General features: G+C 37.7%; 1 protein-coding gene and 1 long non-coding RNA gene across 3 annotated transcripts in view; one reads left to right on the forward strand and one right to left on the reverse strand.

Annotated features, from left to right (window-relative positions):
• Positions 1 to 108: 108 nt before the first annotated feature.
• Positions 109 to 12,798, reverse strand: LOC125616158. Its single transcript, XR_007346796.1, has 3 exons — positions 12,703 to 12,798; positions 2,847 to 3,000; positions 109 to 2,038 (listed from the first exon to the last, which is right to left on the reverse strand). It is a non-coding gene; the product is annotated as an uncharacterized LOC125616158 (long non-coding RNA).
• Positions 12,799 to 12,823: 25 nt separating this feature from the next.
• Positions 12,824 to 26,894, forward strand: part of Cpb2 (carboxypeptidase B2) — a 49,029-nt gene continuing 34,958 nt past the window's right edge. For both annotated transcript variants that reach the window (XM_015484300.2, XM_015484301.2), the window contains exon 1: positions 12,824 to 12,976. In XM_015484300.2, coding sequence (XP_015339786.2) covers positions 12,840 to 12,976 — 137 coding nt within the window. In that variant the 5' untranslated portion in view covers positions 12,824 to 12,839. The remainder of the gene's footprint in view (positions 12,977 to 26,894) is intronic.

Below are 26,894 nucleotides of genomic sequence, written 5' to 3' on the forward strand. Positions count from 1 at the left end.
AATATATATATATATATATATATATATATATGATGTTTTATTGCTTTGCTAGCAAAGGAGAAAAACCAGGGACTGTCCCAGAGGCTGTCAGCAGGAACAGGAGTTTTTTAAAGAGGTAATTCAAAGGCTACATTCCTCCTGGTCTCTGTTGGCTTGTAATTCTCTTGTTAATTTGGGAGTCATTTTTTTAGATCTTCAGGTGCCATCTCCTAGTCTACTTTGTTCCTGTGGTGGGTGTGTGCTCAAGAACAGACAACTCTGTGTAGGATGGGGGAGAAAGGTAACCTTCCCCGCCTCCCACACACACCTTGAGATTAGAGAGGGAGGGAGAGAAATAAACATGTCTGTTTTAAAAATAAATCACAGTGGCAGAGCAGCAAGGGCTAAATTCAAAGCATAAAATTGACCACTGCTACTTTTCCCCACTGTCAATTTCTACATTCCATTTCAATGGAAAAAAAAAAAAAGGTGATTATGTCTCCAAGCTGCTTCCTGCTGAAAGAGTGTGAATTTGGGGGAAATGACCCTGTTCTCAGGTGGGGCATGGACAGTAAAGGGTATCAGCATCAGGGCAGTCCAGAGATCTATGGTGGCACTTGGTGGGATAAGGCATACATAGGGAAAGGATCATGCAGATGGCCAAGGGTGTCATGACTTTACTGTATTCAGTTTCCTTTTTCTCAAAGTGAACCAACATGGAGCAACCTGTACCCTTCAGGAAGAGAAGTGGGAGTTCCCTAAAGCTTAGGCAGCTGCTGGGATGGTCCTTCAGTCCCTTCCTTTACTCACATGAATAACTCCTCCAGTTTGACCAAGGGCAAACTCTCTGGTCTCCTAACTCTCCAGCATTTGGCTCTTAACAAGTCCACCAGCCACCTTGCTTCCTAAGTATGGAAGTGGGGTTGCTTAGAGCTCTGTCCTGCCCAGGAAAGCTGGGCTGCTCTGGGGTAGATTTCTTTTTCTTTTTTTAATTTGCAAGTGTTCTTCAAATATTTGGGGTACAATTTCTTACCTAACATGCATTGTTCAAATGATTTCTTACAGTCCACATACTTTTCATTTATTAACAGTATCTTCTAAAGAACAAGTGATTCTAATTATGAAGTCCGTGTTTTCAACATTTTAATTTTTGATCTGTGCTTTTGTATCATACCCAAAAAGCTCTAACTCAAGGTCACAAAAATTTGTCTTGTGTTTTCTTTTAGAAGTTTAATACTTTAGCTCTTAAATTTAGGTGTTAGATCTATCTTGAATTATTTATAAGGGGCAAGGTATGGATCCAGATGAATTCTTTTGCATAAGGACATCATATTTTAAAGTACCATTTACTAAAAATACTATCCCTTCCCCATTGAATTATCTTGGTAACTTCATTGAAAATCAGTTCATCTTATATGTATGAGTCTATTTTTGGACTATCCTGTTCCACTAATATCTGTTTTTAGACTTTTTGTTCTTATGTCAATACTACACTGACTTAAATATTGTAGCTTTCTAACTAGGAAATTTTAAGTGCTCCAATGTGTTTTTTTTCTTTTCAAAATTATTTTGGCTATACTAGAAACTTTGAATCTCATATAGAATATTATGTCAGGGATTTGATTTTGCTCTACTTAGAAGCTAACAAGGTCCTATAATTGTTTGAATGCTGGCGGAAAACTTAAGACAAAGTACTTTAGTACTTGCAGTACAGCAGGCATAAGCATCATCATCTGCATAATTATTTATAATTATTTAACAAGTTTCCCTTGTTCCCATGGGTAAGACCATGGGAAATTTCAACATTGAAACCAAAGTTTTAAAATGAAACCTGAATCTCTGCTTCTGCTAGCTTCAGAGTTTTTCTATTTCTGCTGGCTAGTTGCAGCTCTTAATGGTGGGGCTATGCCCTCCAGTGTTGCAGCAGACCCCATTGTGGTAGAGCAAAATGGGAACTTGAGCAGTTTAAGAGCTGATGGGCTGTGATTTTGCACACTGACACACAGCAGCTCTGCTTATTGACATTTCACCATGGAAGTTTGCAGTGGCTGACAGGTACCTGTAAAAGATAATGACAGTAACATAAGCAGGAAACAAAGCAATAGGAACAGAATAATCCCCCTCTAGGCTTAGTGCAGTAAAAAAATCCCTAAGCTGTATAAACTAAGAGTCCCTAGGCCATTGAAAAGGTTGTGCCCATATAGGCAATGTAGAATGCACCATCCAATAGAATGGCACAACTCTCTTGCCTTGATGTACCCAACACTTGCTTATGTATAAAAGTAAGAGCCTTGCTGTGCTCGGGGCTCACACTTTGGGAATCATCCTTCTAAGCCATGTTGCTTCTAGATCTTGATGTCTTACCCTCATTTCCAGTTACACCATCACCTGACTGTCAACTTTTAATACTTTCTGGGTTCTGGTCTTGTGAATTCAAAGAATAAACTCAAAAGACCAGGATAAGTGAGTGTAACAGTAGGATTTATTGAAGAACAGAAACAGAACTCTTGCAGTGCAATAGCAGGTTTTCTCCATTAGAGTATGCTAATCTAGGCATTTATATAACACTTGGTTAACTGCTATTGGTTCAATATGCTAATTAGGGCTTGGAAACATACTAACACTATTGGTCAATTATTGAGTCCCAACTTTCATTCAAGTCTGCCCCACTTCCATTTTCTTAGGGCAGCTCAGAAAGCTGGAGGTTGAGGTAATGGGATGAGGCTGCACTGTGGTGTGAGTGGGCTTTTGTAACAGTGCCCAGGTCTGGCTGCTGAAGGATGACAAGTTGGTGTGCCTTGGGTCACATGGGCAGTGGCTTGCCTTGCCTATATGGTGAGTCTGATGAAGCTGCCAGCAGTTCTTACCACCTGGATTCCAACCCATCTGGGCTGCCACTCCAGTGCTCCACTGCTCTGCTACAACTTCTCAGCAGGGACCAGCAGGCCAGCTGCGTGGCTTGGCAGCCAGGACCCATGTCAACATGATCCCAGGTAGACGTCCGCACATGCAATGATTGTACTGCAGGAGAGAATCGCTGAGTTTGAGGAGTCCCTCTTTCTTTCTTTCTTTTTTAAAAATCAAGCTGTAAGCAAGCTTACTTTTTGTCCCAGAGTGAAACATCAGCTCATCCCTCAAAATTGTTCACTGACAGAACAACCTGAGAAGTGGCTTCAGTAAAGAATGGTCAGGACCTTGTTTGTTGGTCTTCCAAAAAAGATGTTTAGGAATGCAAGAGACATATGGAGGAGTAGTACTGAACAAAAATTTTGAATAACCTGTCAATTTCTATAAAAGAGGTTACTGAAAATTTGATTGGAGATCATGTTGGATCTAAAGATCAGTCTGGAGAGAATTGCCACAATGACAAAGTAGAGTCTTCTGATCCATGAATATGGTATACTTTTATACAGGTCATCATAATTTCTCTTAAGCTTTTATCTTGCACATATTTGAAACACTTAGCTTCTAAAAATTTGATATTTTTATGGTACTCTTAACCTTCATTTTTCATTTAATCATTGTTAGTATATAGAAATATAATTGATTTTTACATACTGACCTTGGCTTTTTGAAATTTGCTAAGCTTTTTAGTTCTAATAACATTTTAGTATATTCACTGGAATTTCTTTGTAAGTGATAATGTCATTGGTGAATAAAAGATAGGTTAATTTATCTTTAATTATATCTGCCTTTTATTTCCTTTGCTGGTCATTGTGCACTGGCTAAGATCTCCAACTTAATGCTGGATAGAAATGGTAGGCGTGGAGCCAGGCACAGTGATACACACCTATAATCCCAGTTACTCTGGAAGCTGAGACAGGAGGATCACAAGTTTGAGGCCAGCCCAAGCACCTTGTTAAGACCCTATCTCAAAATAAAAATAGAAAGGGCTGGGTATATAGCTCACTGGTGGAGCAATCCTAGGTTCAATTCCCAGTATTACAGGGTGAGGAGGGAGAAATGGTGGGAATGACCATTCTTGTTTCACTAACAAACTTAAAGGAAAAGCACTCGAGTAACCATGTTAAGTTTAAAGTTAACTGTGGGTTTCTACAAATGCTGCCTTTCACACTGAGAGATTTCCCTACTGTTCCAGATTTTCTGAAAGATTTATATCATAAGTGACTACTAAATTTTATCAAATGCTTTTTCCAGGTGTGTATTTTTAAATTTATTCTGTTGACATGGTGAATTAACTTAATTGATTTTGAATGTTGAAACAACTTAGCATTGTTATAATAAATCCTACTTGGTCATGACTTATTCTTTTGGTATATTGCTAAATGAAATTTGTTAAAATTTTGTTAAGGATTTTTATATCCATGTACATTTGGGACATTTGTTTGTAGTGTTCTTCTTCATATATTTTTGTCAATTTTTGGTGTTAGGGTAATTAACTTGGGCTTCATCAAGTGAGTTGAAAAGTGTTCCTTTGCCTTTTAATTTTGGGGTAAAATTATTTTTATTTTGTCCTTGAATTTCTAGTAAAATTCACCAGTAAAGTCATACAGTCTTGGAATTTACTGGAGAAGAAATTTTTATCTGTGAATTCAATTATTTAAATAGAGACAAGGCTATTCTGGTTATCGATTTCATCTTGGGTGAGCTTTGACACTTTTTATATTTCAAAATATTTGTCCATTTCATCTAGGTAATCAAATTAATAAGCATAAATTATTTATAATATTTCATTATTGTATTATAATGTCTTTAGGATTTATAGGAATTTTCCTCTTTCGTTCCTGATATTGGTAATTTGTACATTGTTTCTTTTGTTCTTAATAAATTTGACTACAGGCCTTTCAATATTATTGATATTTTCAAGCTTTAAAGGACTAACCTCTAAAAGACAGAAAATAAAAGAAAATCTCAAGTACAACAAATGGAGCAGAAATGCAGAACAGTGTCATATGCTGATGGCACAAGGCAGGCAGTGGCATCCAGAGTGTGACTGCTATGGGTCTTGGGGACATCCTTGGTGCCAGATTGCGTTTTTTTTCCCAACTCATAGAAAAAAAGCAATAAAACTTGCTGGCAGATTTTTGTTTCTGCTTAGGATATGGAAAGTTGCACACAAATGTTGTTCCTACCTTAACAGTGAGAATAAATCGGCTGAATAACTTCCAAAATCATAGATTTTATAGCTCATCAGAGAACTAATATTGCAAAGGAAACCAATGAGTCAAAATTGGAGGATAGGCAATAGAACAGAAAGACACCCTGTCTGAAGCACAATATGTTGGGTCTGCCAAAGTCAGAGAGCAGAACAGGAAATTGAGAGCAACGTTCTATTCATCTGGGTTCTACAGAGATTAAGAACTAATAAGAGATATAGATATGTGATAGATGGATAGATAGATAGATAGATAGATAGATAGATAGATAGATATAGATAGATAGAGACCTAGATAGAGACATAGAAAGATATATACTCACATACAGGTAGGTTGTGTGTGTATGTGTGTGTGACTCAAGGAAGCTTAATACAAGGAATTGGCTCATGTGGTTGTAGGGGCTGAAAATTTCCAGTATCTGCAGTCACTAAACTGGAGATCCAAGAGAGTTGATATGCAAGTTTCAATCCCAGTACAAGTCTGAAAGCACTAGAAGACTGTTATTCCAGCTCACTCTTTTATCCTATTGAGGCCTTCAAAGGATTGAATGAGGCCATCCACATTCAAATGCTAATCTTATCTCCAAACACCTTCACAGACACATACAGAAATAATATTTAAATAAATATCTGGGCACCCCATAGTCTAGTCAAGTTGATACGTAAGTAACCATTACAAATTCCAAAGGCACTCTGAGTCTTGGAAAGAGTACAAGACTGTGGTCATCTGCACAGGGAAGGGTCAGAAGGTCTGAGAGATGACATCTCTAAGGCTCAGGTGCTCAAGGCTGCTAATGTCTGAGGCCAGGGCAGGGGAGGAGAGAGAAGCCCCACAGGGAATGCAGGCCTTACACTAGGTAGGAGGCAGTGCCTGCCTGTGGCTGGGGGAAGAGGCAGGAGAGCTGAGAGAGACCCCTTTCATGGGAATACTGGGCCCACTGACAGAAGGAGGCAGAGAAGAAGAACTAAACAAACCTTACAGACAGTCAGATGCCAACACCTCCTAGAGGAAAGGATTTGATTCTGCCCTCTAATTATTTGAAGTCTATGGTGAATAAAATCTAATAAAAATAACATCAAATCCCAGATCTACCTAGATTGGCTCAATCCTTCACACTGGTGATCTGAGAGAAGAAGATCTGTGAATTTTGGGGGGGCATTGATAGTATTTACTTTGGTGCATATTATTATTTCCCACATCACATGTGTCATTCAAGAAAAATTTACAAGCATGTGAAAAAGCATGAAAGGTGATCCATCTTCAAGGTAGGATATGGTCAAAAACAAACAAATAGATTCAGAGTTGCCACAGACAACACACATGAACAGAGTGGATAACGCAATAGGGAGAGGAAAACTCAACACAAAAGTCCAAGCAGAAGGGTCAGAAATAAAATATATGAGAGATCAATCCATCGATTGATCAATAGATAGAGATATACAGTGTGTGTATGTGTGTTTGTGTGTATAGAAGAAATGAAAATTCTTTCAACACACTTATCAGCAAATTGGAATAACTGGGAAAAGAATAGGTGATTGGTAGAAAATGTCTAAACAAGCACAAGGAGAGAAAAGGAGCAAGAAATAAAACAGAACTATTCTAGTTATTATTACTGTGGTAAAAAGAAAAATCACTGCAAACTTAGGGTGTAGACCCATATGAACAGTCAATTGATTTTTCACAAGATGTCAAAGCATTCCATGGGGAAGTTAGGGAGGTCTTTTAAGGAAATAGTGCTGAAACAACTGTATATTCATAAGGTAAATTTAAAAACCTCAATCCTGACCTCAAATAATACACAAAATTAATTTGAGATGAATCATAAATCTAAAAGCAAAAGCTAGAATGATAAAAAAAACTTCAAGACTATTTTCATGACCTTGAGTTGTTCAAAATTTCTTAGCCGATGCTTTCCAGAAAGCATTAACCATTCAATAAAAATTGATAAATTGGACTCAGTGAAATTAAAAAGTTTTGCTCTTCAAAATACATTAACAAAAAAGGGCAAGCCATGAAGTGTCAGAAACTGTCCACCATATGTATATCTGACAAGGCAGTTGTATCCAGAATACATAAATAACTCCTACAAGTTAATAATAAAAAGATAACTGAATTTTTCAAAAAAGGAACTTCTCAAGGTGAAAGGAAAGTGACCATAACACTCGGAGCAACCAAGAGATCTTTATTGCAGCAGTGCAAAAGAGAGAGAAAGAAAGAGTAGAGAAAGAAGAAGAGGAGAGGAGAGAGTGAGTGGGAGAGAAAAAAAAGAGAGAGCAAGAGAGAGAGACAGAGAGAGCAAGAGCAAGAGAGTGGGGCCCGGCAGGAGGGAGTTTTTTATAGCCCAAATCTAATGGGATCTCTGGGTCTGCAAACTGCCTTGTTGGTGTACAGCAATTGGATCATACAGTGTCATCTTCTGCCTTCAGGCAGATGGGGCAGGGGCTAGATGTGGGTTTCTGTTGCACCAGACGGGTGGGAGTCGAGTGTTCAGCTTTGAGTGGGCTTGAGTGTTCAGCCTTGAGTGGGCTTGAGTGTTCAGCCTTGAGTGGGCTTGAGTGTTCAGCCTTGAGTGGGGTGGAATGTTCAGACTTGACGCAAACAGGTGTTAAAGGACCAAACAGAGGGGGGTTTGAGCATGTGGGTTATTCTGCAGCTAACATTCGTTCAGCCTGCCCTGCAGACAACTTAGTTCAGCCTGCCCTGCACCTAACACAAGGGAAGATATATTTACTGTGTGTGTATACATATATATCAGACAAAAGACTGAGTTTCAGAAAATATAAATAACTCCCACACATCAGTAGTAAACACAAACCATCGTATTAAAAATTGGACAAATGATTTGAACAAATACTCCATTTTTCCCCACAAAAATGTGACCAATAAGCACAAAAAATTTCCTTAACACCATTAGTTATTGTGGAAATTTAAATTAGAGACCAAAATTAGAGACCACCACACATTTACTAGAATAGCTTAAGATGAAGACAAATGACTGCATGAAAGAATATAGACCAACTAGGACTCTAACATATGTTGTTTTGGGGAACCTAAAACAGTTTCATCACTTTGTAAAAAATTACAACAGTTGCTTACAAAATCAACATCCCTATTTCTCATCAAAACCATTCAAAGATATTTATTTAAGAGAAATGAAAACATTTATCCACAAAAATTTTAGATATTCTAAGTACATATTGTCTGTATGTATTACAGTCCCAAACTGAAAACAATCTGGTGCCATTAATAGAAGAAGGGATAAACACATTCATAAAATGGAATGCTACTCAGCAATGAAAAGGAACAAGCTACTGGCCCATGCAACATATGGAAGGCTCTTTAAAACAGGCTAAACAAAAGAAGCTGGACATAAAAGAGCACGTGTCATATGATCCCATGAAGTTTGGGAAGAGGCAAAAACTAATCTATGGTGATGGGATCACAACAGTGGCTGCTGGAGTAAGGGAAGCTTGACTGAGGGATACAAAGATACTTTCTGGGTTGATGGAAATTTTCTATCCTCGATAGGGCATGGGTTACTCAAGCATTCACATTTTTGAAGACTAATCAAGTTGTACATAGTTTGCACATTTCACTGCATGTGCCTCATTAAAAAGGACAAATATGCTGTCACTGCTACATAGGACTGGTTTATAAGTAGCCACTGGTTCTGTAGGAGATAGAGGAATAACTAAGGCAGGAGTAACTAAGACAGTAACTAAGTCAAGCCATTGAAAGCCACAATATTTTTATGACTTAGAAACTCCAAAAAGCACTACAAGTCAGGGTTCTGGATTGGAAGTTCAGGGGCTACTTGAAGGCATGTGCAAAACAGAGATGGGAGACCAGACAGACAGGAACAGAAGATTAAAACTTCCTACCCAAAAGAAGATGTCTGGCTCCAAATAAGTCTGCAAACCAGTATTCCAAATCACAGAAGAAATAAATTCCAAGCAAAGTGGCTTAAAAAAAAAATCAACACTCAGATCATGAATTTATCCCTATACAATTAATCTTATAGAGCAGTGTTGCACAGACTTTAAAATAAGTGTTATCAGGATTCTCAACCAAAGATCTGAAAGAGGGACGGGGATATAGCTCAGTCATAAGATAACTTGCCCAAGTACCATGCATGAGGCTGTGGGTTCAATCCTCAGCATCAGCACAAAAAACAAAGAAAGAAAGAAACCTGAAAGAATCTCATCCATAAAAGATTGAACAATAAAATGGCTTTCCATAATGTGTTAGTCAACTTGTTATCACTATGACCAAAATACCTGACAAGAACAACTAATAGAGGAAAGATTTATTTTAACAAACAGCTTCCGATGTTCAAGCCATGACTAAGACAGAAACATCACAGTGGAAGGACGTGGCGGAGTAAAACTGCTCAGTTCATGGCACCCGGGAAGCAGAGACTGAGGATGAGGGGAGAAAAGGGTCAGGGACAGATAGGGTCCCCAAGAGCACACCCTCACAGACTCAGTTCCCCAGCCATGCCCCACCTGCCCACAATTACCACCCAGTAGTTCATCTGGCTGTCATTAATCCATTTGCTGGACTCATCCACTGATGAGTCAGAGCCCTAATCATTGCCTAAAAGCCCCACCTCTGAATCTTGCAGCATTGGGGATCCTGCTTTGAACACAGGAATTTGGGGAGAAATTCCAGATCCACACCAAAACAATATTTTTAATGTTGACATAAAAACAAAATTGGTAAACATGAAAAAGAACCAGTTGTAGAAGATTAATATAGCCATAAAATAATTTTTAAAATCACCTCCATTGACTATGTGTTCTAAATTGCCCTCCAAGGATGGATTAGTGAATTTGAAGATAGTGCTGACAAACTCACTCAGAACTGAGCAGATGGAGACAAATATTATGGTTTTTAAAAACTTAAAGACTTATACAAAAGTACATACAAGAGGAAGTGAGGGGAAAGGGAAAAATAATACAAGGGGGAGAAATGAATGACAGTAGAGGGGGTAGAGAGAGAAGAGGGGAGGGGNAGGAAAGGCAGCAGAACACAACAGACACTAGTATGGCCATATGTAAATCAATGGATGTGTAACTGATGTGATTCTGCAATCTGTATATGGGGTAAAAATAGGAGTTCATAACCCACTTGAATCAAAGTGTGAAATATGATATATCAAGAAATTTGTAATGTTTTGAACAACCAACAATAAAAAATTTAAAAAAAAACTTAAAAGACTTGAAGAAATCAAGGAACTTCAGTGGGAGCCTTGACAAGGGACTAGCAGAGATGCAACAGCTGAAGAACTTTTTTTTTCTAAAATTGAAGAAATATCTAAATCCTCAAATCAAAACTACATTCTATGTACTGAGCAAGATAAAAAAAAATAAGTCCACATATAGATCAGAGTAATGGATCTGAGAAGAATCAAGTATAAAGACAATCCCTTAAAAGCCATCAAGTAGAACGAACAGCTCACCTGCAAAGGGAACAATAATTCCTGCCATTCAACAGTAGATGCCAAAGGACAGAGAAACATCTGTCACTCTACATTGTTACATGCAGCTAAACTAATATTTGAAAGTGGGGGAAGAATAAAGTTAATAAGAATATAATTATATTATAAAAATAATATAATAAAGTTAATAAAGTATCCAGAATGTACCCTTCATAGATCTTCATTAAGGGAAATTACTAAAAATTGCACCAGTAAGAAGAAATACAATTCAGAATGCATTCATTTGTGTGTGCTCTCAAGGAAACATGGAACAAAATATCTGGCACAAAAATTAATAAAAAAATTTGTCAGTGTATTATAGTGTTATAGTTAAAGCTTCATCCCGGAGTTTCATAAACTGACTTCCAGACCACTCACGTATAATCAAATCAAGCCTTTATTGAAGCACGCCGGGTCGTGACTGACCAGAACATAAAGCTGTTCCCCTGATCAGCCCCGAACAATTGCAAGGGCGCTCCTTATAAGCCTGAAAACCGCAAAAGGGATGTTCCGGGGTCTAGCCAATGCAAGCAAGCCAGGTTACAGAAGCGGAACAGTGCAGTCAAGCGGAGGGAAGCCTAACCAATCACAGTTAGCCCAGTCACCCCAGTTACAGAAACAGAGCCCCGTTACCCTAGTTACATAAACAATGCCCCATTAGGTAGTTCCGTGTTCTTAAAGGTTTCTATAGCAAAAGGAAAAGAACATCTTGCCCCAGTCATGACCCTTCTACTTGGCATGGTTGTTTTACAGGATGAAGTCATAAAACAAAATGGAGTCACATTTGCTTCTACTATCACAATAGTTCTTGACTCTTTAAAGTTGCCTTTTGCATTAAAAAATTAAAAAGGTAGAAGTTACTTGGGTTAGTTTTTCCCTCTCTTCTTCAGTGTGGCTATTATTCATCTGAAACACAGGTTAATTTGCTTTCATTTGAATGCCTTTTAAAATGTATTTGTTTATTTGCTTTGAATATGTGAAAACTTAACATGGCTCTCCAATTCAGAATTAGTCAAAAAGGTTTACTTAAAGAAGTGTCCTCTCCCCCATTCCCTCTACCCAGTTCTTGGTCACTCATCTTTTCCTTGTAGGAAACTCATCTCGTAGGTCACTCATCTTTTCCTCATTGACTTCCATCCCCTTCCTGTGTTTCTTTCTCCACATATGATCAGATACAGATTCATAAAGGTAGTTTGGTTGAGGTCACCTCAATCCATTGTTTGTTTGAATGATTTGTAATCTCAGAGGGAGCAGTTTGAAATCTCCCTCTTCTCTTTCTCATTTATTCATTGTGGATAGGTTGTTTATTTTGCACATTTGCCTATCCAGACCTCAAAAGTATTCAAGTGCATTTACCAATGGGAGAGGGAGGAGGGGTAGCGGGACTCTTATCCACTTAGAATATGAATGTGGCCTTGGGCTAGACTGGTATAATGGAACCTTCAAAATGATGGGTAGTGGGCCTTCATTTAGATGATAGCAACTGAGGTGACCCTCCTTAAATAAAAGTGATTCAAAGCTAACCGATGTCTATTGCTGAACCAGCCCCCATGACATGGTATTCCTTGCTATGGGTGAACCTTTCATTCCATATGGTCAAGGAAAGATATTTTTAAGCACCAGTTATTGTGGCACATTTCCATAGTCCCAGCTACTTTAGAGGTTAAGGCACGAGGATTACAAGTTCAAGGCCAAACTGGAAAACTTGGTGAAACCTGTTTTAAACTTTTTTTTTTAAAAAAAAAAAAAAGGGAAAGAGATTTTTGAATGGAGATTCTATAATCCTCCATATAAACTCTGCTTCTTAGCCTTATATTAGCCTCAAATTTTGGGAAACCCCCTCCACACTTCTCATATCTTCATCTAAGCTTGAAAGCTACAAAAAAAAAAAAAAAAAAAAAGTCAAGGAAGACAGTTTTAGTAGTTTGATCAAGATCTTCCTCAACATGGACATGATCAATCAGTATTCAATGGCTGTGATTCTGCAATGAATCAGTCAAGACAAGATCCTGGTCTATTACCAGCCTTTTATTCTTGTTCAGACACCCCCTGAGGAATTAAACATTCTCTAGACAATATAAACTAAGAAATAGTCTCAACATACTTTCTTTCTGAGGGTTCACTTACCAAACAACCACCCAATTAAATAAATGTGCATTTCTATTTCAGGGAATAGAAATGGAAGCTCAATTGACTGAGCCACAGGAATGAAACACAGAAAGGGAACATGCTGTTATATTTTAACTAGTATGTAAAGAAGACTTATGCAATCAGCTCTCAGAGCCCTTCTTCCAGAGAATTCTGTTGTACAGCAAATCTCTGTGGGGATGAAGCCTCATTGCCTTGGCCTGCTCATAGCTGTCGTCCTCCTCTGTAAGCAGCATGGCTTTGCCTTTCAAAGGTAACTCACTAGATCCCTACACTGTGTGGGGCTGTTTTCCTTGCTTTATTTTCTCTCATTGAATGGAGTCAGGGTAGGGGTTTGGGGAACAAATTGTGAAAGCTTGAAGGCCAGCTCTTTTGGACAATTTTCAAGTTGTCCTGACAAAGGAGTGGATGTCAATACAATGAGCTATCATTAGAGATAGTGTCTTTTTGCTTTTCTGGATCTACTTTTATTACAGGAGAATCCTGAATGATAGCATATTCAGTGTCTATGAATAATAATAACATGGGATCTTTTATAAAGGCATTTATTTGTATCCTAACTAAGAGATCACATGATTTATATTTTTCCTGTCTCTGTGTATAGATTTAACTAAAGATCATTTGTTTTTCTCTTGTCCATAAGATGGAGAAGAGGGTAAAGTCATTAAGTAAAAGATTTGGATCATGCTTGGAATATGAAAGGAAAAAGAGCTATGTTTTAAAGAACACATACATGAATACATCTAATTCTTATTTTTGACTAGTAGAATGATTCCCTTAGATATTCTATTATAAACTACTTAAAAGAACACAAATGAACTCATGCTAGAGCCTACATAATACATGGAGTGAATAGTTCCAGGGTAGATGTATTATTGGAATTTACCAACTAGTCAATTCTTATGCTTTTTAAAATTAATATTGCTGCTTCCTTTGGTACTGTCTTATTTTTTTCTTTTCTTTCTTTTTTCCTTCTATGATTTTTTTTCTTTTCTAATTATCTCCCTCTCCTCATTTTTGTGAACAGCAAAGACAGAAGGAATGTATAACAAAAGAACATATCAGAAAGCAGGGAAAATTCTACCAGACACTCTTTTCTGAATAAATAATCATAGAACAATAGTTCAGAGAATAGAGCTTAGAGCATGGGCCCAAGCTGTGCCTATATATGACTACTGAAGAGTTGATAGATTCATTTTTGTTCAATGTAATTGTTGAATATCAAGTAAATTGTGAAATAGTGTTTGTTATTGAACTGATATGGGAGTCAGAATTGCTAGAATAATTGGTGACTTGTCTCTGTATTTTACCAATATATCAGATGACTGTGATTTCTAAGGTCTTTGCTAGCTTTAATAGCCTATAAGTTGATGATTGACTTTAATTAAGGGGAAAAAAAGAGGAAGGAAAGAAAATCGATTATGTCACGTCCAACTTGGTTAATGTCGACAGTGACAGTATCATTGACAGTGAACAGAAAGGAAGGAAAACTATGGTTATTTAGCACCTAGGTTTTTATTTGTTCTGGACACTGAGCAGTGTTACCTGTTTAAATGCTTACAACCCTACCCCCTAGGATTTTTTTTTCTTTTTTTCTTTTTTCTGAGACAGGATCTTGTTATGTTGCATAGACTGACCCTGAACTCCTGGACTCAAGAGAGCCTCCTGCCTATAGTGCTGGAACCACAGGTGTACGCCACCACACCAGGCACACACTAGTCATGTTTATGGATATTTAATAGGGAGAAGAAATTGGGCTCCAGAAGAAAGAATAAATCATAAGAGCAAACAATAAGTGTAGAGCTTAGATTGGTTAGAAATCCAAACTTCAGCCTTGTTTCAATCCTATACTGCATAGCATGACTTCTAAGGAATCTAGAAATTAGGAGCCAGTTTGAAGGGAAGTCAGCTTTAGTCACAGTGAATTTAAGAAGATAGTCCATTGGGAAAATAGCCTGGAAGAGAGGCAGGGGCTGGAAGTCCTCTCCTACTGACAGGTGTACATATGGCCTCAGAACCAGCACAATATAACTATCCTCGGAGCTGCCTGTAGCAGACCATGGGATCTTGGTACACATGCTCACATCTAGGCCGCCATATATTTTTTTTTTAAATAAGGTCTGAGTAGGTTGCCCAGGCTGACCCTGAACTCCTGGGCTGGATGGATCCTCCCAATGCAGCCTCCTGAGCAGCTGGGATCACAGGTGCACACCTGCCCCTGACTTCAGGCCGCCATCTTGATTCTATAATGAACTAAACTCCTGGGTAAGATAACACATTGCAAGACCCACCAAAGGTTTTACCACATGTCTTCAAAATAAGTAAGTACATAGTGCTTTAGTGGGACTAAGCATAATGGAAGTGAAGGAGAAAATAATGAAAAAAATGAGTGAAAAAAACTCTTCATGCATGGTTTTCCTATTTTTTGCTTCAGCACGTACTCAGAAAACTGACAATTATGCTTAAAGAGAAGAATGAAATATAATCAACCAAATAATATCCCATTGAAAATATTCAATATTTTGTGCATACTTTGGGGGTCCCTGTGGAGTGAGGGTGGGGGCCGGGGAGAGCTGGCAGAGGCATAACTGAATCCTGGTTCCAATCCCATCACTAGAAATAACACGGCAAACTCATCTCTCTGTGAGTAAAAATAATTTTTTTTAAACCAACTGTTTCTGAGCTTTTCCAGGAATGGGCTATTACTAAAGCTAAAAGGGAAATCTAATTTCATTCAGAGCAACAGCCTTTGATAAATTATTTCTGGGGGCAAGAATATAAACCCTTCTAAAAAGAACTAATGGTCTGGCTTTTTCCTAAACTGTCTTTGTTATTGTCTTTTTGTTGTGATCATTTTCCTAATAACAGTTTATATTCAAGTAATCTCTTAGTGGCTGATTTGTGGATGCATTTTGATAAATCTCATCAGTGAAATGCCCTGGAACAATGACAACAAAAAAATTTAAAGGCATAAATACCACATGCCAAAGACAAAAGCAGCCAAAAAAAAAACAAAAAAAAAAAAACCCTCACATATCTCCATATTCACTTGATTTTAAAGGCCAAATGCTATAAAGAATAAAAATAAAATACTATCTAGAATCTTGTAAACAAAGTCATTAATTGTATTGTGCAGTGATTACCTAAGTGCAGCTTGTCAGCAGGGACTATTTATTTGGAAAAAAAGAAAGTGAGAAAAAGTAGGAAGGAACCGGAGAGTGGAGGAGCATTGAGGATAGAGGGTTTCTGAATTATTAATAGGCCACAGGAAATGTTCTTTCTGTTGACTTCATATACTATCTGGCTACCTGGAGACCAATTTATTCTGTTTCATTTAGCTCCTACTGATATATTATTTTCATCTCAAAGAACAGACGACCAGTGCACCTAAAACATGGTAATGCTTATAGCAAAATTGCAGCCTTGGGCTAGGTTGCATTGTTCAGAAGCATCTCACCAGCTTCTCAAATTCAACATAATCCTTCAGAGTTATGACAGGTGTGATCCTTCCCCTGTGAACCATAGTAGGGAACAGACCTTGATGAACATAATCCCATTCTTAAAGGGGAAAAGGCAGAACGTGTGGCATAGATATTAAAAACTCAGGATCTGGAGAGTGGAACCTCAGTTCTGCTAAACAGCTTTGGACAATTTATTCATTCTCTTTAAGCATCACTTTGCTTTTTAAAAAAATTTTTTAAGTGACCTGTTATTCCTTTGCAGTTGCACTTTTTATTCTATTTTTTTGGTACAAGAGATTTTTTTTCTCAAATGATTATTGTATAAACACTATAACTGTATTATTTCAGGGACGAAATAAAAATCCATCTTTACTTTTCACCTCTCACTGCTTCACTGACATTTTATGTAGTGGGATTATCTTTCTCTGCTGGTGCTCCCACTCCCAACCCATACTAAGGATTGAACCCAGGACTTTGCACGTGCTGGGTAAATACCACTGAGCTACATCTCTAGCCCTCTATTTTATTTTGAGACAGGGTCTTCCTAGGTTGCCCAGGCTGGCTCCAAATTTGCAGTCCTTCTGCCTCAGCCTCCCTAGTAGCTGGCATTACTGGTGAGTACAGGCCTGTGTCACTACACCCTACCTCCCTGCTCTTGCATGGAAAACTTCATGGCTTCTCAGTTCACTTCTTAGTAACTGACAGTCTTTGGGTCATGTTAAAATATGAACAGGAGCAGTGGCACACACCTGTAATCCCAGCAGCTTGGGAGGCTGAGAAAGGAGGATTGAGAGTTCAAAGCCAGCCTTAGCAATGTAGTGAGGCCCTAAGCAATTCAGCAAGACCCTGTCCCTAAATAAATATATATTTAAAACAATCCCCAGTATCTAAAAAGAAAGAAAGAAAAGAAAACAGCCTCAATTTCAAAATTAGAGTATCAAGTCCTATTAGGTATTATTCAGATATCTCAATCTTTATTGTTAAAAGAAAAACTTTTAGCTGAATTAAATTTAACAGTGTTTAATTAAGCAAAGAATGATTTGGAAATTGGGCAACCCTCAGAATCAGAAAAGATGCAGAGAGCTACATTCATTTATGTGCGGAAACCAGAAGAGAAGTACAGAAACAGCTTGAATGGTTATTTTTGGTGTTTGCCTTATTTGGACATGTTTGGATCAGATAGCTAAAACTCAACTGCTTTGATTGGCTCAGACACAGCCAGATGTTAAAAAAAATAAAACAGGGCTGGGGTTGTGGCTCAGTGGTAGAGCGCTCACCTAGCATGTGTGAGGCCCTGGGTTCAATCCTCAGCACCACATAAAGATAAATAAATAAAGGTACATCTACAACTAAAAAATATTTTTAAAAAATAAGTAAATAAAACAAACAAATAAACAAAACATACCTAAATGAGGCTTTCAGTTTGTTTTCCTTCTAAATTAGGTTGTACTTCCTTGTTAGGGAGGTCAGAGGCATTCCTCAGGTCAAATTTAGCATAATTTAATTTTATAGGAAAATAACCCTTCATTTCTTCACCCCTGACTCTTTTGGAGACCCCTCCCACCCTTGTTTAGGAATTCTCTGGATCAGAACTGATCCATCTTTTTATGGGTAGTCACTTGGGACTACATCTTTCACTCCTGAGAATTGTGCTTGGTCCTCTGGATCCTCTGCTGAGATTCCCTTCCCGCTGTAGATGGCCCTATTGGACAGCATCTGGGTCATAACTGCCCAACTTTAATCCCGCCAGCATCTTGCATCTCTCTGCATTTATATGTCTCTGTGTATAAGATGACATATGCAGGTTTAGCTCTCTCGGGAGAAACCAAGGTGCCAATCCTTGCATGCCTAAACTGGAGGAAACATGGAACTTTCTTGCCAAAGTCCTCCCTGCTAGGTGGAGGTGAAGGGACTAGTAGCACCAAAACTCCATCCCCTTTGGGAAGGTGGTGGTGCCAAAGAACAACTTGCTCCAAAGAAATACCAACTTGCTTCACAAATCTTGCTTCTCTTCTCTGTTTTTTATAGCCTCTCTCTGGTAAGTAAGGGGGCACAGAGTTATGAAATTAACTTTCAAACGTTATAAATTCTGCATAGGATGATCTGACTGACCTTCATTGCATTACCTAATGGCACTTTGATCAAAATCAAGTAGGAAAAGTTCAGTTCACCACAATATAAGCTCAAATGTATCAAAATATTTGATAGTAAAGTTTTAACCTTTTGTATAATTATACACTTCAACATTTCCTAACTTATTTTTTAAAGTTTCAGAGATTTCCTCCCCCCACTCCATTGTTATAGCTTTTACCTTAACAGTAAGGGATAAATATGGGGGTTCTGCCAACTACTATGTACTTCCATTTCAGTTATACATTTGGGGAACAGGGTAATGATCATTGGGGGATTTGTGGACCTAATGCACCTACTATGAATTGGACTTAGGCTAGAACTCCAGGGCCCCAGATTTCAGCATTATATTTGACTCTACATCAAACAGGTCTCAAAGTATCTTAGGTTTCCCCCTTTCTGTAGTATGCAGAACTACCTGAATAAGTTGCCAAAGGTCTATTTGGGATAGGTCTACAGGAGTCTTGATCTTGTGGGATGCTTTCTGTATTATCGTAGCGTCTTTCCTTGTGGGGATCTGACTCCTCCTTCAGAAATAATTTTTGGGCCTAAGAACTGACTTGGGTTTGAAACTGGGCAATAGATGAATAACTAGGGCAAAGTCATGGAGCAACCTGGGTATGGAAGTGTTAGGCATGTTAAAAAGGGACTAATACCCCTGACATTCTAATTAGATCCTTCAGAGATATTACTAACATTCTGCTAGAATGGTTTTTAGAAGCTTGGAGAAAACAGTGGTATGCATGAAGTGAACTGGTAAAGCCACAACTAAAGTGGCAACGGTGGGAAATGGAATCAAAAGACTCATAGAATGTGACATTTTTGCATAAAAATACTATTTAAGGCCAGAAAACCCACTGGGTGACTATGCTCTGCTATGGACTCAAAAGAAGTTCTATTTATTAAGAGAACAAGGAGTGTGCTAAGAAGATAAAGCTCAATAGTGTCTCTTTCACAAAGTGGTTTTTTAATACTCATTTCCTCATTAAGTGAAAAAATGAGTTCTTTTTGGGTTATAAAAAAAGTAAAAATGGAAAAGCATAAAATCAGGGAGAAAACAATTGAAATTTCACCCCCCAAAGAGAAAATCTTTTAATATTTTAGTGGTCACCTTTATATTATTCACCTTTCTTGCATCTCTCTGCATTTATATGTCCCTGTGTATAAGATGACATTAGCTGAATAATACGTACTCCTTTGCCCTAGGAAGACCTTTCTTTTAAAATCAATCTTTTTTGCTCTCTCTGCCTCTTACCTTCCGTTGCTATTTCCCACCCTCCAATCAATGTCACCATGTCCCTTTCTTGACTTTCTTCTGCTTTCAACACAATAGTTTTTCCTTTTTATCTCATAGTCTACCACGTTTTACTTCTCTCCCCTAATAGAGCATGAAAATCCCAAGTTAATTGTTATAAATCAAACTTATTTTTTCTAATTCCAAAACACCCTACAATGTGGACATACCATGAACAATCATCAATTCTGTTGTTGATAAGCATTTCCATAAGTTTCCAGTTATTGTTACCATATTAATACTGCCATACATACCCTTAAACTCTTGTCTTTAGTTGTTAGTGGCTGAAGAGTTTATGTTATGTTTGTATTAGGGATTGACATAAAATTTCCCAGTCTAGGGTTTCTGTGAGCCATTTTCCCTCTGAATCAAGTCTCTCTAGGGCTATTTTCTGTTTCTAGTATTTAGAATCCTTTAATCAAGTTTCCCAAAATAAACCTATCTTCTTGCCTGCTGACAATCATGTTACTTTCCTAATTCCTAATTACCTACAAGATGAGGTCCAAGTTTCTCAGTATGCATCCACAACCTTCTTAGGGGGAGGACTAAAACAACTTCTCAAATTCACTTCTGTTTAGCTACCGTTCTTCTCTTTGCCTCCTCACCTGCGTGTTGGCAGCAGTTAACAGGTTGCTACCTCCCCCGCTGTGCCCCTGGTCTCCTGCCACTGTGAGACCCTATGCTCTCTCACATATTCTGACTCACCCCTCATCTTTTTTGTGAATAATGACAAACAGTAATTATCATAACCCTTTCTGTACTTTTGTAGCTCTTGGTATTTCTCTCTTTTTTTTTTTTTGAATGAAAGTTATTATTTGAAATATTTTCAGAGTTTCAGAAAATTGGCAAAGATAGTAGAGTGTACCTCCCTCACCCAGTTTCCCCTAATGTCGACCACCTTATCTTATCATGATATACTTGTCAAAACTGAGAAACCAACGTTGGTCCTTTACTATTAACTCCAGATCTTATTTGGATTTCATCATTTTTTCCACGTTATGGTTTGGATGTGAGGTGTCTCCCAAAAGCTCATGTGTGAGACAGTGCAAGAACATTCAGAGGTGAAATGATGGGTTTATGAGAGTCTTAACCCAATCTGTGAATTAATCCCCTGATGGAATTAACTGAGTGATAACTAAAGGCAGGTCGAGTATGGCTAGAGGAGGTGGGTCATTGGGGGCATGAGGTATATATTTTGCATCTGATGAGTGAACTAACTCTCTCTCTCTCTCTCCACCCCCCCCCCCCCCCNTCTGAGTTTGACTTATTCTTTAACATGGTGGTTCTAGTTCTATATATTTTCCTGCAAATGCCATAATTTCATTTTTTATAGATGAAACAAACTCCATTGTATATATGTATGTGTGTGTGTGTGTGTGTGTGTGTGTATATATATATATATATATATATATATATATATACACACACACACACCACATTTTCTTTATCCATTCATCCATTGATGGACACTAAGCTGGTTTAGTAGTTTGGTTATTGTGAATTGTGCTATTTAAAAAAATGGATATGTATGTATGACTGTAGTATAATGACTTTAATTCTTCAGGACAAATATCAAGGAGTGGTATAATTGGTTTACTTGGTGGTTCCATACCTAGTCTTTTGAGAAACCTCCATACTGATTTCCATAATGGTTGTACTGATTTATAATCCCACCAATAGTGTAAAAGTGTTCCTTTTTCTCCATATCCTCTCCAGCATTTATTATTATTTGTATTCTCTCTGACTGTCATTCTGACTGGTGTGATATTAAGTCTCACTGTAGTTCTGATTTTCATTTCCTAATTGCTGATGATGTTGAACATTTTTTCAAATATCTGTCAGCCATTTGTATTTCTTCTTTTGAGAACTGTCTGTTTAATTCACTTGATCATTTATTAATTGAGTTATTTGGGGGTTTGATGTAAAGTTTTTTGATTTTTTTATATATTCTAGATGTTAATCCTCTGTTAAAGGAGCAGCTAGCAAAGATTTTCTCCCATTCTGCACAGTCTTCACATTCCTAATTGTTTACTTTGCTATTTAATTTGACACCATTTCATTTATTGTCTCTTGGCATTATTCCATGAGCTTTAGGGTCTTATTGAGAAAGTTGCCACCTATGCCTAAAAGCTGCCCTATGTTTTCTTCTAGGAGTTGCTGGGTTTCTGATCTAATTTCTAGGTCATCGATCCATTTTGAGTTGATTTTTGTGTAGTGTGAGAGATAAGGGTCTAGTTTCATTCTTTACATATGGATAACCACTTTTCCCAGCTCCATTTATTAACATGATTGTCTTTGTTCAATGTATGTTTTTGGCACCTTTGTCAAAGATCAGATGTCTGTAGATGTGTGGGTTTGTTTCTGTGTCTTTTATTCTGTATTATTGGTCTATGTATCTGTTTTTATCCCAGTACCATGCAGTTTTGGATACTTTAGCTCTGTAGGATAATTTGAAGTCAGGTATTGTGATGCCTTCAGCATTGCTTTTTTTGGCTTAAAATTGCTTTGGTTATTCTGGGTCTTTGATTCTTTCAAGTGAATTTTAGGACTATTTTTTCTAATTCTCTGAAGAATATCATTGGTATTTTGATGGGGGTTAGATTGCATCTGTGTATTGCTTTTGATAGTATGGCTATTTAAACAACATTAATTCTGTCTGTCTATGAACATGAGAGATCTTTCCATCTTCTGAGGTCTTCTTTGATTTCTTTCTTCAGTATTCTATAGCTTTCATTATAGAGGTCTTTCACTTCCTTGGTTAAGATTTATTCCTAGCTTTGTTTTGTTTTGTTTTTTGAGGCTATCATGAATGGAATTGTTTTTCTGATTTCTTTCTCAGCAGATTCATTGTTGGTGTATAGGAAAGCTATTGATTTTTGTATTATGATTTTGTAAACTTCTATTCTGTTTTTTTTTTAATTTTGAAAAATGGTTTCACTAATTTGCTAAGGTGATCCTCTTGCTTCAGCCTCTGGAGTAGCTGAGGTTATGGATATGCACTATTGCACCTGACAGCTTAATTTTAAATTAAATAGCATGGTTTTTGTGAGGTTACTAGAAGGTATCCTGGAAACTGGTCATTGACGCGAACGCCTTTCACACAGACCTGCAATCCCTCACCTCACTGATGCCTTTCTTTATCTAAATATTTTTCTTTTTGAGGGGGGACGGGTAATCAGTGATTGAATTTAGGGGCACTCGACCACTGAGTCATATCCCCAGTCTTGTTTTGTATTTTATTTAGCAGGGTCTCACTGAGTTGCTTAGCACCTTGCTTTTGCTGAGGCTGGCTTTGAACTCCTGCCTCAGCTTCCTGGGCTGCTGGGATTACAGGTATGCGCCACTGTGCCCAGCACCTAAATATTTTTCACCTTCAAATTTTGATAGGGTGCTTCAGATATGAGGAAATTTGTTAAGAAATTCTTCTCTTTCTGAATAAATAGTATGCAAAAATAAAGTAAGTGCATGTTGAGTCACACTAAGAATCACTAAGAATCCCTCACAGCCCTAGCAAGAGTTGTAAGACAGAAAGAAATATGAAAAAGCAAAAGTGAGAAAACAAATTAAACCAAGTGTCAGGGCTTAAAACTGACACTGACTCATATGCTCATATCATTTTTAAAAGCATGTAAATAAAGTTCAGACCCATCCAAGATAAAAATTCATTAGAGTAGTAGTTTCTTCAGGCAGACAGAAGGGATCTATCAAAAATCTACAAGCACTCTAATGGTGAAACATTAGACAGCTTTTATTAAATATTATGATCCATGTATTTATTTCTCCACTTTTGTTTCGCATCATACTGGCATCAAAGCCATCAGGATAAGAGAAGGGAGCAAAATAGAGACTGTATAAGCAGTGAAACAAGAAGAAGGAAAACTTAGTATGTGTAGTTGTAATGATTGCTTGCAAAGAGAAAACTCCTCAAAATATCTACATTAAAATTATGGAATATGAAAAAATGTTCATCATCTCTAGCAATCAGAGAAATGCAAATCAAAACTACTCTAAGATTTCATCTCACTCCAGTCAGAATGGCAGCTATTATGAAGACAAACAACAATAAGTGTTGGCGAGGATGTGGGGAAAAAATGTACACTCATACACTGCTGGTGGGAATGCAAATTGGTGCAGCCAATATGGAAAGCAGTATGGTGATTCCTTGGAAAACCGGGAATGGAACCACCATTTCACCCAGCTGTCCTTCTCCTTGGTCTCTACCCAAAGGACTTAAAAACAGCATACTACAGGGACACAGCCACATCAATGTTTATAGCAGCACAATTCACAATAGCTAAACCGTGGAACCAACCTAGATGCCCTTCAGTAGATGCTTGGATAAAAAAAGTGACATATATACACAATGGAATGTTACTCAGCAATAAAAGAGAATAAAATCATGGCATTTTCAGGTAAATGGATGGTGTTGGAGAAGATAATGCTAGGTGAAGTTAGCCAATCCCAAAAAAAACAAATGCCAAAAGTTTTCTCTGATATAAGGAGGCTGACTAATAGTGGGGTAGGGAGAGGGAGCATGGGAGGAATAGACGAACTCTAGATAGGGCAGAGGGGTGGGAGGGTAAGAGAGGGGGCATGGGGTTAGAAATGATGATGGAATGTGATAGACATCATTATCCAAAGTACATGTATGAAGACACAAATTGGTGTGAATATACTTTATATACAACCAGAGATATGAAAAATTGTGCTCTATATGTGTAATATGAATTGTAATGCATTCTGCTGTCATACATAAAAAATAGAAAAAATTATTGAAATTACCAAGAGAAGTGAATAGAAAATCAATATCAAAAAATCAACTTAATTTCTATATCTTGATGATAAAGAACCAAGAGATGGAATATTAAGTTGCTGTTTACAAAAGAAAAGGCATCTGCTGTTAAAGCACATAATTTTAAAATATGCAACATTTTAAAATTAGAAACTATGAAACTTTTTTGAAGGCCATTAAAAAAGGCCTAAACAAGTAGGCAAACCTTTCTTGTGTACTGATGAGAAGACACAATCATGAGTATATCAGTGTTTTTCAAATTATTAATCTATAAATTCAGTGTAATTATAACAAAAATCTAACTTTTTTTCATGGAACATTATAGGCTGATTTTTAAAATTTACATAGGAAAGCAAAAGATCAAACCAAGAGGCTCTTTAAAAGAATCAGGGCAGAGGGACCCTCCTCCTCCTTCACATATGAAGACATAGTGAGAAGGTGCCATCTCAAGAAACTGTCCCTCTCCAGATGACAAATCTAATCTGCTAGTGCCTAACCTTGGACTTCCTAGCCTCCAGAACTCTGAGAATAAAGTTTCTGCTGTTTCTAAGGCTCAGTGCCCTCACATGCTGGAGAGGAATGGGGTCTCTCTCAGGTTTCTTTTACGTGGGTACTAATCCCATTCATAAGAGCCGGGCCTCATACCCTCCTCATCTCCTAATACTGACACCTTCAGGTTAGTGTTTCTACATTTGAATTTAAGAGGCACACAAATGTTCATACTAGAACAATTTCCCACTGACACCACCAATCAATGAAGATCACAGGCTCTCTCTAGTATTCTTCTCCAACTTGGTCTTCTGGGCTCCTTCCATTACACCACTCCATACCCCTGGGGTTCTTTGCTCCAGCCCCAGGATGAGAGGAAGCACAGTGCATGAAGACACTCTGCTCTTAACTCCCACCCTCATCCCTGCTGGCTGGAGCTCAGGAAGGAGGTCTCAACACAACCACATGGATGGCTGGGAAATGCAGTTTTTCTGGGTCCCAGGAAGAGAAGCTGGTGTGATGGACTAGAGTTTTCACTGCCAGATGGTATGGAAACTTAGTACATGACCAAATTGATACAGCAGTTCCCAGGGAAAGTATCCACAATTGATACATGATGCTAAGTAAGAAAAAAATGAAGATCAACTCCTTCTTTGAAGTGCACACAAATAAGTTTAAAAGCTGAAGCAAGAAAAACAAAAAGAGATAAATGAGAGTATCATTATATCTGAGAAATTTGAAAGGAGTTCTTAAATAACACAAACCTAGAAGGAAACAATGGATGAAAAGTGCAAACTTATAAGTCCATGATAGATAAATAGACATCATATAGAAAGAAAGGCTGGGATGTTGCTCAGTTGTAGAGCACTTGCCTAGTGCTTGAGGTCCTGGGTTCAATTCCCAGCACTGGAGGAAAAAAGAAAAAGAAAAAGAAAGATTACAAATTGGTAGAAGATATTTGCAATATGTGCAACTGACAAGGAAATATTATCTAATGTATAGAAAGAAGTTATACTAATTAATAATTACAAGAATACAAGCAAATTAATAGAAAAAAAATAAGCAGATGACCTGCAGAAGCATAACACATGAGCTAGTAATTGAAGAGATAACTCTGCTTCATTAGAAAGTCAAAAAATAAAATTAAACATCACAAGAATCTAGGCATGATGGCCACAGCTCTAATCCCAGTGGCTCAGGAAACTGAGGCAGGAGGATCACAAGATCAAAGCCAGCCTCAGCAACTTAGTGAAGCCTTAAGCAACTTAGCAAGACCCTGTCTCAAAATTAAAAATAAAATGGGCTGGGGATGTGGTTCAGTGGTTAAGTGCCCCCTGTTCAATCCCTGATACAAAAAAAAAAAAAAAGTCATGGGAAGATTTCATCCCCCAACTATTTAATTGGAAATTTTAATTTGACAGCATGAGGTGTTAGCAAGAAGAAGCAACAGGAAATCTTTTCCACCACCACTGAAGATGTCCATTGATACAGATAGTTGAAGGACTCATTGGACACTGTGAAATTAGCATTGTGTGTGCCCCATGAAATAGCAATTCCACTTGTAGGGAAATTCTTGTAGTCTGTGGACCACATATGGCTAGATACTCCATAAGAGGATAATATTTTTAAAATATTATTTTTAGTTGTAGTTGGACACAATACCTTTATTTTTCTCATTTATTTTAATGTGGTGCTGAAGATCGAACCCAGGGCCTCGCATGTGCTAGGCGAGTGCTCTACCGCTGAGCCACAACCCCAGCCCCCAGAGGATAATCTTGAAAATACAATGTTAGTGAAAACAAGATTCAGTAGAATTCATAAAGTATATCATTTTCATAAAGTTAAATCAAGTAAATATAAGTTTACTGTCTAAGAATCTACACATACAAGAATCCATATATGTGTTAAAACATCTACACTCTGTTGCCAGATACAGTGGTGCATGCCTGCAATCCCAGCCACTTCAGAGGCAGAGACAGGAGGAATAAGACTTCAAAGCCAGCCT

The sequence above is a fragment of the Marmota marmota genome, unplaced genomic scaffold (genome assembly GCF_001458135.2).
Source record: "Marmota marmota marmota unplaced genomic scaffold, marMar, whole genome shotgun sequence".
NCBI lineage: Eukaryota > Metazoa > Chordata > Mammalia > Rodentia > Sciuridae > Marmota > Marmota marmota.